The sequence below is a fragment of the Rhinopithecus roxellana genome, chromosome 8, assembly GCF_007565055.1.
Source record: "Rhinopithecus roxellana isolate Shanxi Qingling chromosome 8, ASM756505v1, whole genome shotgun sequence".
In the NCBI taxonomy this organism is placed as follows: Eukaryota; Metazoa; Chordata; class Mammalia; order Primates; family Cercopithecidae; genus Rhinopithecus; species Rhinopithecus roxellana.
Window position 1 is genome coordinate 76,198,867 of NC_044556.1, and position 16,963 is coordinate 76,215,829.

The 16,963-nt window shown below is 45.6% G+C and overlaps 1 protein-coding gene across 1 annotated transcript; it reads left to right on the plus strand.

The window, feature by feature from the left end:
• The first annotated feature begins 2,110 nt into the window (after positions 1–2,110).
• On the plus strand, positions 2,111–7,126 carry IL10 (interleukin 10). The gene is made up of 5 exons (XM_010362503.2): positions 2,111–2,376; positions 3,267–3,326; positions 3,623–3,775; positions 4,827–4,892; positions 6,003–7,126. Exons 1-5 carry the CDS (start codon positions 2,212–2,214, stop codon positions 6,093–6,095), a joined length of 537 nt encoding a protein of 178 aa, XP_010360805.1. The 5' UTR covers positions 2,111–2,211; the 3' UTR covers positions 6,096–7,126.
• The last annotated feature ends 9,837 nt before the right edge of the window (positions 7,127–16,963 follow it).

Genomic DNA, 16,963 nt, shown 5'->3' on the forward strand with positions numbered 1-16,963 from the left:
AGCTCAAAGCTGATTGGGCAAGGCATGATGTGTACACGAATGACAACCAAGGTAGGGTTGTAGGTTTCCTAGTAAGGTAAGCATAGTGCATGATGGGAAACAAAGGAAGGAGGGGTTCGCAGCCTCACCCAGAGTTCAGAACCCCTGGCCTGCCTGATGTCTATGCTGAGTCCACAACACCCAGCTCAGAGAGGGGGCTAGCCCTGCAGGCTAACACAGACACAGCCCAGAAAACCCAGGAGCTGAGGGGGAAGGAGAAAGGTGCAAGCAGGGGAAACCCAGGTCCTGGTCCCCTTCTTTCTGCTTCCTGGCAGCAGAACTCAGACAGAACTCTTGAGCCAGTGTAAGGCTGGCAGGACCAGTAACTTCTGAGTTAGCTCCATACTAGTTTCTAGAAGGCTCTTTCTCACTTCCTGATTCTTAGGTTTCTACATTGACACTCCCTGAAGAGTTGGGAAGAGACACCACAGTCCCCTGACCCTGATCCATAGGTCACCACAGCAGGGACATCCATAGGCTGGGCCTGGGCCCTCTCATCCCTCCCTCCCACTCACTCTATGCTGGCTGGGCCCCAAGTTGTTTGCGCCCATTGCGGTGAGTGACCTTCTCCAGTGGAGCAGACTCAGAACCTTCTGCCATTGGAGATGTCCCATTGCTGATGCAGGAAGAAGAGCCAGCAGAACACTGGGAAGGCCCTCCATCTGGGTCCATGGCTACCTAAGCTCAGTGCTGCCTGGCAGGCAGAGGGACAAGTGCTGTTGCCCTGTTGGGACAGATAAAAAACAGGCACAGGGAGGATGAGTGACTTGCCCTGAGTATAGAGTGACAGGGCCAAGGCAGAGCCCAGGCCTCCTGCACCTAGGCCAGTGTTCCTCCCAGTTACAGTCTAAACTGGAACGGCAGGCGAAGTCCCTGTGGAAGGGGAAGGTGAAGTCTCAAAGGATCCCCAGAGACTTTGCAGGTATCTGAAGAAGTCCTGATGTCACTGCTCTGGTCCTTCCCCAAGTAGAGCAATGCTCCACGCCGCAACCCAACTGGCTCCCTTACCTTGTACACACACACACACACACACAAATCCAAGACAACACTGCTAAGGCTTCTTTGGGAAGGGGAAGTAGGGATAGGTAAGAGGAAAGTAAGGGACCTCCTATCCAGCCTCCATGGAATCCTGACTTCTTTTCCCTGTTATTTCAACTTCTTCCTCCCCATCTTTTAAACTTTAGACTCCAGCCACAGAAGCTTACAACTAAAAGAAACTCTAAGGCCAATTTAATCCAAGGTTTCACTCTATGTGCTGGAGATGGCATAGAGTAGGGTGAGGGAACCAAATTCTCAGTTGGCACTGGTGTACCCTTGTACAGGTGATGTAACCTCTCTGTGCCTCAGTTTGCTTACTATAAAATAGAGATGGTAGGGGTCATGGTGAGCACTACCTGACTAGCATATAACAAGCTTTCGGCCAGTGCAAACTACTCTTACCCACTTCCCCCAAGTACAGTTGGGGTGGGGGACACCTGGGACAGCTGAAGAGGAGGAAACATGCGCCTGAGAATCCAAATGAAATCAGGGTAAAGGAGCCTGGAGCACATCCTGTGACCCTGCCTGTCCTGTAGGAAGCCAGTCTCTGGAAGGTAAAATGGAAGAGCTGCTTGGGAGCTTTGAGGATATTTAGCCCACCCCCTCATTTTTACTTGGGGAAACCTAAGGTGACTGTCTAAGTTAGCAAGGAGAAGTCTTGGGTATTCACCCCGGGTTGGGGGGACCCAATTATTTCTCAATCCCATTGTATTCTGGAATGGGCAATTTGTCCACGTCACTGTGACCTAGGAACACGCGAATGGGAACCCACAGGGCCTCTGCGCACAAAACAGCTGTTCTCCCCAGGAAATCAACTTTTTTTAATTGAGAAGCTAAAAAATTATTCTAAGAGAGGTAGCCCATCCTAAAAATAGCTGTGCAGAAGTTATTGTTCAACCAATCGTTTTTGCTTACGATGCTAAATTTGAAAACTAAGTTTATTAGAGAGGTTAGAGAAGGAGGAGCTCTAAGCAGAAAAAATCCTGTGCCGGGAAACCTGTGATTGTGGCTTTTTATGAATGAAGAGGCCTCCCTGAGCTTACAATATAAAAGGGGGACAGAGAGGTGAAGGTCTACACATCAGGGGCTTGCTCTTGCAAAACCAAACCACAAGACAGACTTGCAAAAGAAGGCATGCACAGCTCAGCACTGCTCTGTTGCCTGGTCCTCCTGACTGGGGTGAGGGCCAGCCCAGGCCAGGGCACCCATTCTGAGAACAGCTGCACCCGCTTCCCAGGCAACGTGCCTCACATGCTTCGAGACCTCCGAGATGCCTTCAGCAGAGTGAAGACTTTCTTTGTGAGTATGATTCCCTCCTGTGCTTTCTCTCTTCCTGGGACTGACTGAACTAGGCATTCTCCCGGAGCTATAAGAAGAACCCTCCTCCTGTGCCTCCACTTCCATCCCCAACACCTATTTCCCCAAACTTAAATTCTTAAGAGAATCCTAGATCAAGCCATAGGTTTAGTGAGTTAAGCTAAGCCAGATGATATAGTAAATGTGCAGGAAAAGCTGCCTTAAAAAGTAAACGCATTCTTTCTCATGCTGAGAAACTTCTTATAAGATCCTGCTAGAGCTCTATACTTTATTGGCTAGGAGAAGTAAAGAAAGGTCTGATTTGAGGTGACGATGCTCCCCATGCCCTGTAACAGGGAAGCTTAAATTGCCTCTGCTTAGAGCCTTTCCAGACCTGAAAGACCAGTGGTTTGGGGAAGCACTCTACATAAGGGAAACCTGCATTAGAAGGAGCGTCTTATTCCCTGGGATCTTTCCAAGCTGAACTGGATGTCTACAGTGGGGAGAAGGAAAAGCAGAGAACAGGACATGAGAGGGGGCTCAAGGCACCAAAGGGTTGACATAGGTGTTCCTTAAAGCCGAATGTAGCTCTGCAGAAAGACCAGGACTGAGTCAAGTTTCTGCTTTCGCTTCAAAATCGGCCAGATTTTTTAAATAACTTGACTCTGAGGAGGAGGACCAGATTTAAGTGATGGTCCCATCACTGTTGAATCCTCTGTTTTTAAAACTCCCCTTTTGATATTTTGGGCCAGAGCCAATTTGATTTAAAAAAAAAAAAAAAAAAAAACAAACAAACAAACAAAAAAAAACTCGAAACGCAAGGGCATCAAAAAGACCGCATTTCAGTTATTTCCCCAAACCTCAAGTTCATTCTCCTTTTGTTCTTCATGCAGCAAATGAAGGATCAGCTGGACAACATATTATTAAAGGAGTCCTTGCTGGAGGACTTTAAGGTGAGAGCAGGGGCAGGGTGCTGGGGGAGCGTGCAGCCTGATTAAGGGAAGGGAGGCTCTGCTTCCTGATTGCAGGAAATTGGGTCTGTTTCCTTCGCTTTGAAAAGGAGAAGTGGGAAGATCTTAACTCAGCACATCCAGCAGCCAGAGGGTTTACAAAAGGCTCAGTCCTTGGGGGGAGGTTTCTGGTGAAGGAGGATCGCTGGAACCAAGCTGTCCTCTCAAGCTATTTGCAGCAGCCCCTCCTCCCAGTCACCTCCACCAATCTCTCACTCACCTTTGGCTCCTGCCCTTAGGGTTACCTGGGTTGCCAAGCCTTGTCTGAGATGATCCAGTTTTACCTGGAGGAGGTGATGCCCCAAGCTGAGAACCACGACCCAGACATCAAGGAGCATGTGAACTCCCTGGGGGAGAATCTGAAGACCCTCAGGCTGAGGCTGCGGCGCTGTGTAAGTAGCAGAACAGTTCTTTCCCTTGCAGCTGCCCCCAAAATACCATCTCCTACAGACCGGCATCCAGAGACACTCACATCTAGAGACACAGTAAAGACACAGACTGGCAGAGCTAGCTGTAAATGTGGAAAGACTCCTGGAGTCAGATCTCTTGCTCATTTCTCTGAGCAGGCGTGGGGGGTGGCTGCTAGGCATTTACATGTGAAATTTGCAAACAGCTTTCCTGTTATTTGTGAGTCATTTGTGGGTTATTAACTACTCCCCTCTCTCTCTTCATGAAAGGAGCCCAGAGCTTCAGTCAGGCCTCCACCGCCTCTTTGTAACTAGATGCTGGGCTGGGAGCTAAGGTTTCCAAGCAGAGGAAACATCACTCACCTCTTTTAATCTCAACATTTGGAAAGCAAAGCTCTAAGAAGGGCCCAATTGACTGACAGGACTTCCCCTGGCATTTTAGAAGGGACAAGGGGACTATTCATCCCCGGGCTAGTGTCGATGAGTAATTCCTCTAAGTAATTTATTTCTCCAACTGACATGATGCCCTCACTACTAATGGTTTCCCTTGTTCTCTCACCAATATTGGAAAAACAGTTGGTGTCTATTTGTAGGACAGGGCTATGTGAAGGGTTTGGTGCCAGTAGCTTCCCTCCTCAGATGCTTAGAAATGGTCCTCGGTGGCTGTGACTGATGGGGAGGGACAGGATAGAGAGGCAAAAAAGGACAGGCTGAAGAATGCCTCACTCAGCACTGCAGGAGATACTGTAGAGTTCCGGGGGAGGAAGGAATCCCAAGACCTGGGTTGTCATTCAAGCCTTGTGAACATCTCGGAGTGGGTCCTGGAGAAATACATTTTATCTCCCAGGGCCATGGTTCTTCTCTGACCCTTGGATAGTTAGTAAGGGTGAAGCAGGGCTCACTTCTCTCTGGGAACTGTGAGGCGAGGCATTTGGATAAATCTAGAACCCTCATGATGCCACCAGCTTGTCCCCCAAGTGCGATGGACATGGAGCTGGGAGCTAGGATCACCAACACTTTCTCTTTTCTTCCACAGCATCGATTTCTTCCCTGTGAAAACAAGAGCAAGGCTGTGGAGCAGGTGAAGAATGCCTTTAGTAAGGTGAGCTTGGATGGTGGCAGAGAGGGTCTGCAGAGCACAGCCCATGCCGACTCCCCAACCCCAAAGCGTGGAAGGTGGTGGGGACTCAGTAGGCCCCATCCTTCATTGGAAGGAGTGTGGGAACCTGACAGATGGTATGACCTGCTCAGCCAGTGAGGAGCTGCCGCCTTGATTGTATTTGTTTTCTGTTAAGTGTCTTTGGGGGTTTCTAAATGACTGCTCGCTGCCTTTGCAGGCTTGCGGGTTAGGCTGGCCAGCCAGCCTGTGAACACAGTGAGCTGTGTGCTGGGGAGAGTGACAAAGGAAACAGAAAGTACAGAAAGTAGCTTGTTGGGAATCTAGGCCGAACCCACACGTGCAGGAAGCTGGCACACAAATGTGCACATACAAATACACCTGGGGGTTCAGCCCAGACTCTCCAGAACTCAGAATGAGCAGGAAGCCGGATTCTCACTTAGCTGGAGTTGGTTCAAGCCCACTTTCCATCTGCCCCTTGCACCTGCCAAGGTGCCTGAGAATGTCAGCTCCCAAACCAAACAGGGTTTCACACTTCCAACTGTGCGTGAACTTTTTCAACCTGATTTCCCAGAAACCATGTGGCCTGTGTCCTCCTCGTGGGCTGGGGACAGACACTGCACAGAGTGCCAACATTAGGGGGTGTGAATTTCTCATAGTAGATCAGGGCGGCAGGGCAGGGCCTGCTCAATGTGTTGGTGGGAGAACGCAGACATTTAAAAGGCTCCCTCCTCTCCTTCTCTCATCATCTTGGTTTCAAAGTGCTTGCTCTAATGTCTTTTCATCACACTCTGCATAATCATCATGTGAATATGTGACCTTTAAAATTGTTGAAAAGGCATCATTTTGAAGACAGCGCTTTGCAAAATGAATGCTCCCCTTGCTAGGCAGTAGCCATACTTCAGGCCTGGAGGAGAAGGTCAATGCACTGACTTTCCCAAGGCAGCTGGGCCTATCCTCTGGTTTACTTCCCAGCGTGAGGGAGAACAAGCAGCCTCTGCACTCAAGGTCATGCCCATCCATGAGCATGGGAAAGGGGAGCCTATTTAGTCCCCAGAAGGGATTTAACTGAATGTTTCTTATCTCTCTGCACAGCTCCAAGAGAAAGGCGTCTACAAAGCCATGAGTGAGTTTGACATCTTCATCAACTACATAGAAGCCTACATGACAATGAAGATGCAAAACTGAGACATCAGGGTGGCGACTCTATAGACTCTAGGACATAAATTAGAGGTCTCCAAAATCAGATCCGGGGTTCTGGGATACCTGACCCAGCCCCTTGGGAAACCTTATTGTACCTCTTTCACAGAATATTTATTACCTCTGATACCTCAACCCCCATTTCTATTTATTTACTGAGCTTCTCTGTGAACGACTTAGAAAGAAGCCCAATATTATAATTTTTTTCAATATTTATTATTTTCACCTGTTTTTAAGCTGTTTCCATAGGGTGACACACTATGGTATTTGAGTGTTTTAAGATAAATTATAAGTTATATAAGGGAGAAAAAAAAAAAAAAACCTTCCTTGGGAAACCAACAGAAGCTTCCATTCCAAGCCTGACCACGCTTTCTAGCTGTTGAGCTGTTTTCCCTGACCTCCCTCTAATTTCTCTTGTCTGTGGGCTTGGGGCTTCCTAACTGCTGCACATACTCTTAGGAAGGGAAACCAGGGAGCCCCTTTGATGATTAATTCACCTTCCAGTGGCTCAGAGGGATTCCCCTAACCTCATTCGCCAACCACTTCATTCTTGAAAGCTGTGGCCAGCTTGTTATTTATAACAACCTAAATTTGGTTCTAGGCTGGGCACGGTGGCGTACGCCTGTAATCCCAGCACTTTGGGAGGCCAAGGCGGGTGGATCACTTAAGGTCAGGAGTTCCTAACCAGCCTGGCCAACATGGTGAAACCCCATCTCTACTAAAAATACAAAAATTGGCCGGGCGTGGTGGCGCACACTTGTAATCCCAGCTACTCGGGAGGCTGAGGCAGGAGAATTGCTTGAACCCAGGAGGCGGAGGTTGCAGTGAGCTGATACCATGCCACTGTACTCCAGCCTGGGTGACAGAGCAAGACTCTGCCTCAAAAAAATAAAAATAAAAATAAATTTGGTTCTAATAGAACTCAGTTTTAACTAGAATTGATTCAATTCCTCTGGGAATGTTACATTGTTTGTCTGTCTTCTTGGCAGATTTTTATTTTGAATAAATAAATGTATCTTGTTCACATTGTGTGCTGGTGTCCGTTGACTCTTGTCTGACTAAAATTGTTCTCTCGAAGCTCCCAAGACAAAAGAGAATGGGTGAATGAATTCTACATTTCAGGGAAAGGAAGCCAGCTACCCCCTCCCAGGAGAGAGGGAAGGCTCCAAACCCGATCAGAGAAAAAGCTATTCTCACTGCAAAAGCCAACAGCAAAGACCCTATGGTCTTCCCACAACTCAATCCTTCAAAGATTTGCTCCTAAATTCTTAAAGATCATGCTGATTTTCAAGGCTAAGGAGTAGATTCTAGAGGTACCAAAATTAGAAAGGAAAACAGGGGAAGTTTTTTGGGGTTTGTTTTTGTTTTTGTTTTTGCCTTTTGAGATGGAGTCTCTCCCTGTCTCCCAGGCTGGAATGCAATGGCATGATCTCGGCTCACTGCAACCTCTGCCTCCCAGGTTCAAGCGATTCTCCTACCTCAGCCTCCCGAGTAGCTGGATCTACAGGCTCATGCCACCATGCCTGACTAATTTTTTGTATTTTTAGTAAAAACGGGATTTCACCATGTTGGCCAGGCTAGTTATGAACTCCTGACCTCAAGTGATCCACCCGCCTCAGCCTCCCAAAGTGTCGGGATTACAGGTGTGAGCCACCACCCCCGGCCAGGGGAAGTTTTTAGGGTGAATACGAATTGTCTGGGTTATCCTGAGGATTAAGATAATGAGCTCACAGGGCTTCTGTCACTAGCAGATGGTCGCAGTGCATACAGTTGGTTGTTATTGGTCATCACAACCAAAAACTCCCGCCAAATCCTCTTTGAGCTGAGATCAGAGGCAACAGGGCTGGACCCAACAGAGTTGAAAATAAGCAAATTAGCCCACTTGAGAGGATAGCCAAGGACATCAGCTGCTGCTCTTTCTGCCCCTTCTCTGAGCCACCAGACAAATGTGAGACTGGCTTCTGACTGCGGTCTGCTGGGAGGGGCACGGCGGCTGGGGAAGCCCTACTCAAAGCCCCGTGACTTAGAGGAGAGAGGAGGAAAAAAACGAGCTGAGTAAACACTAATCCACCTCACGCTCTGCCTGGGCAGCCCTGGTCTGGGGAAGGCTGGGAGCGGACAGGCTGTGGTCAGTTTTTCAGTAAGACCTGACTCACTTTGGTTAAAGTAACCATAGGAAGGAAGTGGGAAACATCAAAGCGAAAATTCTGAGATGAAAGGGTAGGAGTAAGAATGGAGGTTAGCAGAAGATAAGGAGTGGGGCCAGAAGCTATCTACTCTGAGGCTGTCCATACTGAACTGAAGAAGACATCCTGAGTCTGTGAAAGGAAAATCTTGGGTCCTCAAAATCACTAGGCTAAAGGGAAAAGTCAAGCTGGGAACTACTGAGGGCAAACCTGCCTTCCATTCTATTCAAAGCCATCCCTCTGTTCACTGAGATAGATGCATATCTGATAGCCTCCTTTGGAAAAGAATGCAACCATTTGTCTCTCACCTACCTGTGACCTGGAAGCCCCTTCCCTGTTTTGAGTTGTCCCCATCTTTCTGGATGGAACCAATGCACTTCTTACATATATTGATTGATGTCTTGGACGGAACCAATGCACTTCTTACATATATTGATTGATGTCTCCTGTCTCCCTAAAATGTATAAAACCAAACTGTGCCCCAACCACCTTGGGCACATGTCATCAGAACTTCCTGAGGCTGTGTCACGGGCACGTGTCCTCAACCTTGGCAAAATAAATTTTCTAAATTAACTGAGATCTGTCTCAAATTTTCAGGGTTCACAAGTCCCCTGGTCTGGAAAGCTTAAGCAGTTAGCCTTCCAGGCAATGCATACTGACTTTAGTTTGAGGCTGGCATTTCATTTGAGGGAAGTGGGCATCTGAAACAAAAAGAAACTCACCTGAAAAAAAGCTGTACAGCTGATAAGATGTTAATGATAGCTACAATTTATTAGGCAACTACAGTTTATTAAGCTAGTCACTTATTTTAAGCCATCTGGTAGTATTATGTAGCAATTACATGGCATTATTGCTGTTTTCTCTAAGAGGAAGCTGATACTAAGTCATTTTTTTCTGTTACATTTGCTCTATTGGGATTTAATAATCTAACATTCTGTAGATCATATTTGACAGTCAAGGCTTCTGAACAACCATATTAACTCAGCTCTTTAAATCATGAGTTGACCACAGGTTAACCTGGGAGAAAACAGGCTCTGCACTTCCAATTTATCATCTGTTTGTGTGTATAATTGTTCCTGTATACCTGATATTTATGTTAATGGCAATATGAACATTTACTAAAGTCATTTGCTGGCTACTTTGCTAAGTATTTGATATATATTAGCTCATTAATTATCATGTAAGACTATGAGGCACTCTTAATATCTCCATATTTTCATGTAGTGAAAATGAGACCCACTTTGGTCATCCAGCTGTTAAATGACAGTCCATGGTCTTAATGATTATCCTACACTCCTAAAGTCATTTTCACAGGTAAATTACTGCATTATTCTTCTTTTCTAATATAATTCTGTTTGTATCATGAAACACTGAGATGCAGGTTTTATAGTATGTTGTGTATCCCCTTTTGTTTGTCTCAAGATGTTTTTAAATTTCTTTTTAAATTTCTTCTTTGACTCACTAGCTGTTTGGGAGCATGAGAAATGTCAATCTGGCTTAGACACATGGGAAACATGGAGAATGGAGAACTGTGTATAGAATAAAATACTTTTCTCTTTGTATTAATTATCTATTGCTGTCTTCAAAATCTAGCAGCTTAAAACAACACTCATTTGTTATCTCAGCTTCTGTAGGTCAGGAGTCTGGGAGTGACAGCTAGGAATTCCATCTCAGGATTCCAATGAAGCTTTGTCAGAAGGACAGCCAGGGCTGCAGTCACCTGGTGGCCTGACTGGGCTAGCGGATTCATGAGTTAACATGGCACACTCATAGGGCTGTTGACAGGTGGCCTTTGTTCCTCTTCATAGGGCTTCTTGAGTGTCCTCACAACATGGCAGCTGTCCTACCCAGAGCCAATGATGCAAGAGAGAATGAGGAGAAAGTCGCAATATATTTTATGACCTAATTCCAGAAATCTCACACCACCACTTCTGCTATATTCTATTTGTTAGAAGTGCACCGGTAAGTCTAGCCCACATTCAAGGGAAAAGGAATAAGATTCTGCCTTTTGAAGGGAGGAGTGTCCAAGAATTTGTGCACCTATTTTAAAACAATCACAACCTTCTAAGAATCTAGAAGAAATAGTTTTGTGCTCTTGAGCTGGTAGGGAAAAGGGGAGGAATTGGGTGGGCCTCAGTGTGCCTGGATAGGCCATCATCATGCACACTCCCACCCTCAGTCCTCTCTCATAGGCTCACTCTGATAGATTTATTTCTCTAAGGTTTAGTTTCTCATCTGGAAAACTAGCAAAATGTCTTCCCAGGTGCTATGGCCTGAATGTTTGTGTCTCACCAAAATTCATATTTTAAAGCCCTTTCCCCCAGTGTGATGGTACTTGAAGGGGGGAACTTTTGGAGGTGAGTAGGATTAGATGGGGTCATAAGGATGGGACCCTCAGGATGAGATTAGTGCCCTAGAGAGCTTGCTGTCTTCCCCCCACTACCCCCAAGTGCGCTCAAAGAAGAGGTCATGTGAGCACACAGTGAGATGACGGCCACCTCCAAGCCAAGAGAAGAGGACTCAGAATGAAACTTGCCTTGCCAGCACCTTGATTTTGGACTCCCTAGCCTCCAGAACAGTGAGAAAACAAGCTTCTGTTGTTTAAGCCACCCAGTCTGTGGTATTTTGCTGTGGCAACCTGAGCTGACTAATATACCAGGTTTGCTATAACTGCCAAATGAAATCTCAGGTATGAAAGTACGTATGTGTTTTGAACAGGGAGCACAGAGATGAGGTTTTGATGGGATTTGTTTTTCAACAAGCCTTTATTCTCTAAGAAAAGCAACCATCTCCTCTCTTCCATGTCTACTCTGTGCCCTTACACCTGAGTCTGAAAAATAGTGGAGAATGAGAATCTCTGTTTGTGATCCTGGCTTTGGAGGTAAGGAAGGCAGAAGCAGTGAGAAGTTCCTGCAATCTGTGATGACAATGTGGTTACCTATGGAGCCACTGACAGAAATTACAGAAGAAGCAAATAGGTTCTTCCACCCTGGGAGTGAAGCACAAGGCAGAAGGAAGGGGAAGAGATCAGAGATGAAAAGAAAGAAGAGGCCAGGTGCCATGGCTCACACCTGTAATCCCAGCACTTTGGGAGGCCGAGGCAGGTGGATCACCTGAGTTCAGGAGTTCAAGACTAGTCTGGCCAACATGGTGAAAACCCCATCTCTACTAAAAATACAGAAAAAAAAAAAAAGTTGGGCGCAGGCCTGTAGTCCCAGCTACTTAGGAGGCTGAGACAGGAGAATCACTAGAACCTGGGAGGTGGAGATTGCAGTGAGGCAAGATTGTGCCATTGCACTCCAGCCTGTGCAACAAGAAAAGAAAAGTCAAGAAAAAGTCAAGAAAAGAAAAGATAAAAGAAAAGAAAAGAAGGCCGGGCACGGTGGCTCAAGCCTGTAATCCCAGCACTTTGGGAGGCCGAGACGGGCGGATCACGAGGTCAGGAGATCGAGACCATCCTGGCTAATATGGTGAAACCCTGTCTCTACTAAAAAATACAAAAAACTAGCCAGGCGAGGTGGCGGGCGCCTGTAGTCCCAGCTACTCGGGAGGCTGAGGCAGGAGAATGGCATGAACCCGGGAGGCGGAGCTTGCAGTGAGCTGAGATCCGGCCACTGCACTCCAGCCTGGGTGACAGAGCGAGACTCCGTCTCAATTAAAAAAAAAAAAAAAAAAAAAAAAAGAAAAGAAAAGAAAAAAGAGAGAGAGAGAGAGAGAGGGAGGGAGGGAGGGAGGGAAGGAAGGAAGGAAGGAAGGAAGGAAGGAAGGAAGGAAGGAAGGAAGGAAGGAAGGAAGGAAGAAAGGAAGGAAGGAAGGAAGGAAGGAAGGAAAGGGAAGGGAAGGGAAGGAAAGAAAAGAAAGAAAAGAGAAGAAAAGAAAAGAAAAAGGCAAGTTAGTACAGTGGCAAATATTGCCCATTCTGTGACATGTGTCCCTCTCAAAACACTTATATGAGTAGTTTTAACTGTGGAATGCGGGAACCAGCTTTAGTCCTGGGGCGATTTAGGGAAAACCAGACATAACACTCCAAGGAAATGGGAACTGAATTGTAAGAACATAAACCTAGAATTTTAAGTGATGGGAAGATCTTTCAACTTTCATATGCGACGGAACTGGCTACAGAATGAACCAGTCAATTGCATATCTCTGAGGGACTAGTGGGTCCCAGGTGACACATGGGTTCCATTATTCAATTCCCCTTCTAGGCACTAACTCACTTGGTGACTTCAAAGATTTTATTTAACTTGCCTGGGACTCAGTTTCATCAATCATAAATAAGAAAATAAGTCTGAATCAATGGTTTACCTTGGGGAAAACCATTCACCCTTGTGGCCACTACAGTGGAGCCAATCGCCCCTGAGCCAATCGCCCCTGGGGCCACAAGAGTGACAGCACTCAGAGCAGGGGATGAGTAGTCTGAGCAATTTCCAAAATTTGAAAAAGCCTCATGGAAATTGTGCATTCAGCAATACCTCCTCTCATAGGTCTGCACAAGCTCATTAAAAAGCACTTCTCCCTGTCTGGATGGAGTCATCCACTTTGTGTGGAAAGACAGGTTGCCCCATGCCAATCAGAGTTCTATTTGGCAGTTATCTATTACATCTTTTTTTTTTTTTTTTTCAAAGGAGTCTTGCTCTGTCGCTCAGGCTGGAATGTGCAGTGGCACGATCTCGGCTCACTGCAACCTCTGCCTCCCAGGTTCAAGTAATTCTCATGCCTCAGCCTCCCAAGTAGCTGAGATTACAGGTGCCCACCACTACGCTTGGCTAATTTTTGTATTTTTAGTAGAGATGGGGTTTCACTATGTTGGCCAGGCTGGTCTTGAACTCCTGACCTCCAGAGATCCACCTGCCTCAGCCTACCAAAGTGCTAGGATTACAGGTATGAGCACCATGCTCAGCCCATCTTATTATATCTTTGATTAAGGCAATCAAAGATATAATTCCAAAGAAAATGGAATTATTTCTTTAAAAGTTTTTAAGCAGTCAAAACATTTTAAAATAGAGAGTCTCTGGAGAAATTTAATAGCAGCAGTCCTTAAATTAAAAGCTTCAAAACCACTAAAGTAGATGACTTCTTAATTCTGTTCAAGCCTATAGTTCCTCATTCCAGCCACCGACTCCTCCAGTCCACCAGGCCTATTCCCACTGGACCCTCCTCCAGGACTCATTCCTATGTCTACAGCATCTGCACTCCTAATTTTCCAGGCAGTTCTCACTTGTCTGTGTATCATCAACAGCTCCCTCCCCCAGCAGAACTGAGCTGCCATTGAGCCTTTAGCTTCCAGAGGCCTCCTTGGCATCCTGGCTGGAGAAGACAAGGGGGACATAAAAGACCTAAGGAAAGTGACATAGCATACCTCTGACTCTACAGCACAGGGTGCTATGCACAGCCTCTGGAGTCTAAGCCTAGGCTGCCACTTACTTCTCAGCTACATGACCTTGAGACATTCCATAGCTTGGTATTCTCCTCTGTAACATGGAGAGAATAATTACTCTTTCAAGGTGTCATTGTTAGAAAAAATAAGGCCGTGAATACATAAAAATCTCCTGGCACAGAGTAAATACTTAATAACAGCAGCTCTGTCGTAGACATTTGGGAAAATGCTTCCATCCAACCAGATGGAACAATAGGTACCAACACCATAGAAGATAGCCGGACATGCCTTGCACTTGTACGAATCATAGACCTGGGCTTTTCCTTACAATGCCTTCTGCCTCCCTACCCACTATTTCTGGGCAGAAAGAGTAAAAGGTTCGTCCCTGCACTTGGAAGGGAAAGAAAGGAAGCAACAGTTTTTGAGTGCCTACTTTCAATTTCTTGAAGGTGACCTCAGAAATTCTTGGCTTGGTGAAGTAAAAAAATACATGTTATGAATTATAGCCCCTAGAGTTCTATAAATCCAGTGAACAGCTTAACATACATGCCTAACTGCCATTTAGAACAATAATAGCTACACATATTATTAAGTATGGATTAGAGTAAACATGTAGAAAGCGTATTTGATTACAGCACTGGACTTTGCTCAAATATGCTCATTCTCCATCATTGCTGCTGATCTGCTAGTAATGTGAAATATGATAATTCAGGCAACTATTCTGCTTCTCCCTTACTATTATTCAAGAAAAAAGTATTTTCCAAGATCATGAAGCCATTACATAACAGAACTCATTGTGTGTCCAGTACACAACCTGGAATCTTATGCCTTTTTAAAGAAGTCTTCCTGTATTACTTAGGGAAGTGGGGTGTTATTTCCGCAAACCGACCCCATTATACACTCTTCACCAAGGCTGAATTAGTAACGTTGGTCAGTATGTGGCATTAAGTAACTAATTGAATCTCCCTACATAATAATCTCCACATTCATGTCTGATGATCGTGACACCCCAATCAAAGCAGAAGTAGACTGCTTCTCCATAATCTGCAAAGATGGAGTCATCCACTTTGTGTGGAAAGACAGGTTGCCTCATGCCAATCAGAGTTCTATTTGGCAGTCATCTATTACATCTTTTTCTTTTTTTCTTTTCCTTTTTCTTTTTTTTTTTTTTTTTTTTGGAAAGGAGTCTCCAAACCTCTGGCTTGGAGATACACCCTTATTCCCTCCAACCTATTATGCTCTAGGTACTATGCTGGGTGTCGAAGAAAAAGCAGTGAATAAGACAGACATAATCCTTGCCCTCATGGATTTCTTTTAATTTTTAAAATAGAGATGGGGATCTTACTATGTTGCCCAGGCTGGATTCGAACTCCTGGGTGCAAGTGATCTTCCTGCCTCAACCTCCCACCAATCCTGGCTCCAGCTATATGAATTTAATAGCTAGATGAGGAAACAGATATTATGAAGTTAACGATATAATTTTATTATAATCGTGATTATTTCTATTAATTAGAAGTGTGAGATTTAAGAAAGCAACTAACCTAGACTCAGGGCTATGGGATGCTTTCATGAGATGGTAACATTCAACCGGACATGAAGGATGAGCAGGAGCTGGCCCAGTAAAGAGAGAGGTGGTAAGAAGCAGAGCATTTTGCAGATTTAAAGGCCACTTGGAACAGCAAAGAATGGGGGAGAAGGGGTTTACCTCTGGAGCAAAGGTAGATTTGTACCAATTCGCGACCCAGCTGGACCCTGGGCTCTCTTCACAGCCCTCTGACTTTTCCATCCCATCTCATGTTCTGAGGCCCTGAGGCAAGAAGAAACTTAAACTGTTTGAGAAACTAAAAGATGAATCACAGAAAGTAAGTTACGTTATATGTGACAGGGAGAGATTTAAGATGAGCTTGAAGAAGCGGGCATGGGTCTGATCATTCAGGGATGGTAGACTATGGTCAAAAATTTAGACTCTAAGAGCAAAGGGAAGCCATTGAAGGCTACTAACCAGAGAGGATAATATATACCTTCTGTGTAAGACCATTTAGGAGCCATCTGCTTCCAGTCCAGACAGGAAGAAATTGTGGTCTGGACTAAGGTGGTAATAAACAGGAATTGAGAAGAGCGCAAGGTTTCAAATAGTCTGCAATTATTTAGGTCAGAATGGTGAGAGTGAGTGACGGCCAAGATGAATCCTCATCTCTGGTCTGAGCAGTTGGGCGGAGAAGCAGCAGGTTTGAAGGGGAAGATGATCTGGTCTACACTGGCCCTGCTGAGTTGGAGGTGCCTCTGAGACTTTAAGTGAAAATATACACTTGGTCAGATGGACATCAATATCGAGTCTGGAGATCATTATGTGGGGGTCATTGATACAAAGATGATGAGTAAAATCTTGGGAGTGGATAAGATCACCAAGGGAAAAGAGTGCAGAATGGAAGAGAAGAGAGCCCAGAACCAGCTCTGAAGAACCCAGATATTCATAAGCCAGAGCAGGAGAAACTGTCAAAGGAACTCATTAAAGAGTGGCCTGAGCAATAAAAAGAAACACCAGAAGAGAGTGGCATCCCTGAGGACAAGGAAAGAAACCATTTCAAGATGCAAAAGATTACAAAGAGAATGGTCAGCTGGATCAAATGCTATTCAAAAGGTCAAGTAAAATCAAGACAAAAGAGCCCCTACTGCATGGAGCATATGAAGGTGCTGTTGACTTTATCAAAAGAGCTGTAGGGATGTACAGCTGTAGGGATATAGAGTGGTAGGGATGGAAGATGGATAGTTGCACATGAAATAGGAGGTGAAAAAATTGCTGACACCTGCAATACAAGCACAGTGGCTCATGCCTACAATCCCAGCATTTTGGGAGGCCAAGGCAGGCAGATCATCTGAGGTCAGGAGTTCAAGACCAGCCCGGTCAACATGGTGAAACCCCATCTCTACTAAAAATACAAAATTTAGTCAGGCGTGGTAATGCACGCCTGTAATCCCAGCTACTCGGGAGGCTGAGGTGGGAGAATTGCTTGAAACAGGGAGGCAGAGGTTGCAGTGAGCCAAGATCGTGCCTTTGTGCTTCAGCCTGGGTGAGAGAGCAATAATTATCAAATAATAATAATAGTATGACAAGCGTTGACAACTATTTCAAGACATTGGGCGAGGAGAGGAGAAGAAGAAGTCGAAGTCAGAAGAGTGAGATGGGAGAACTGATGAAGTCAGGTTACTCAGAAAGCAGGACGGGGTGGGATGCAGGCAGAGGAAAGAACTATCTTTGAAATGAAGAGGGCACCTCCTCTGAATAATAACAG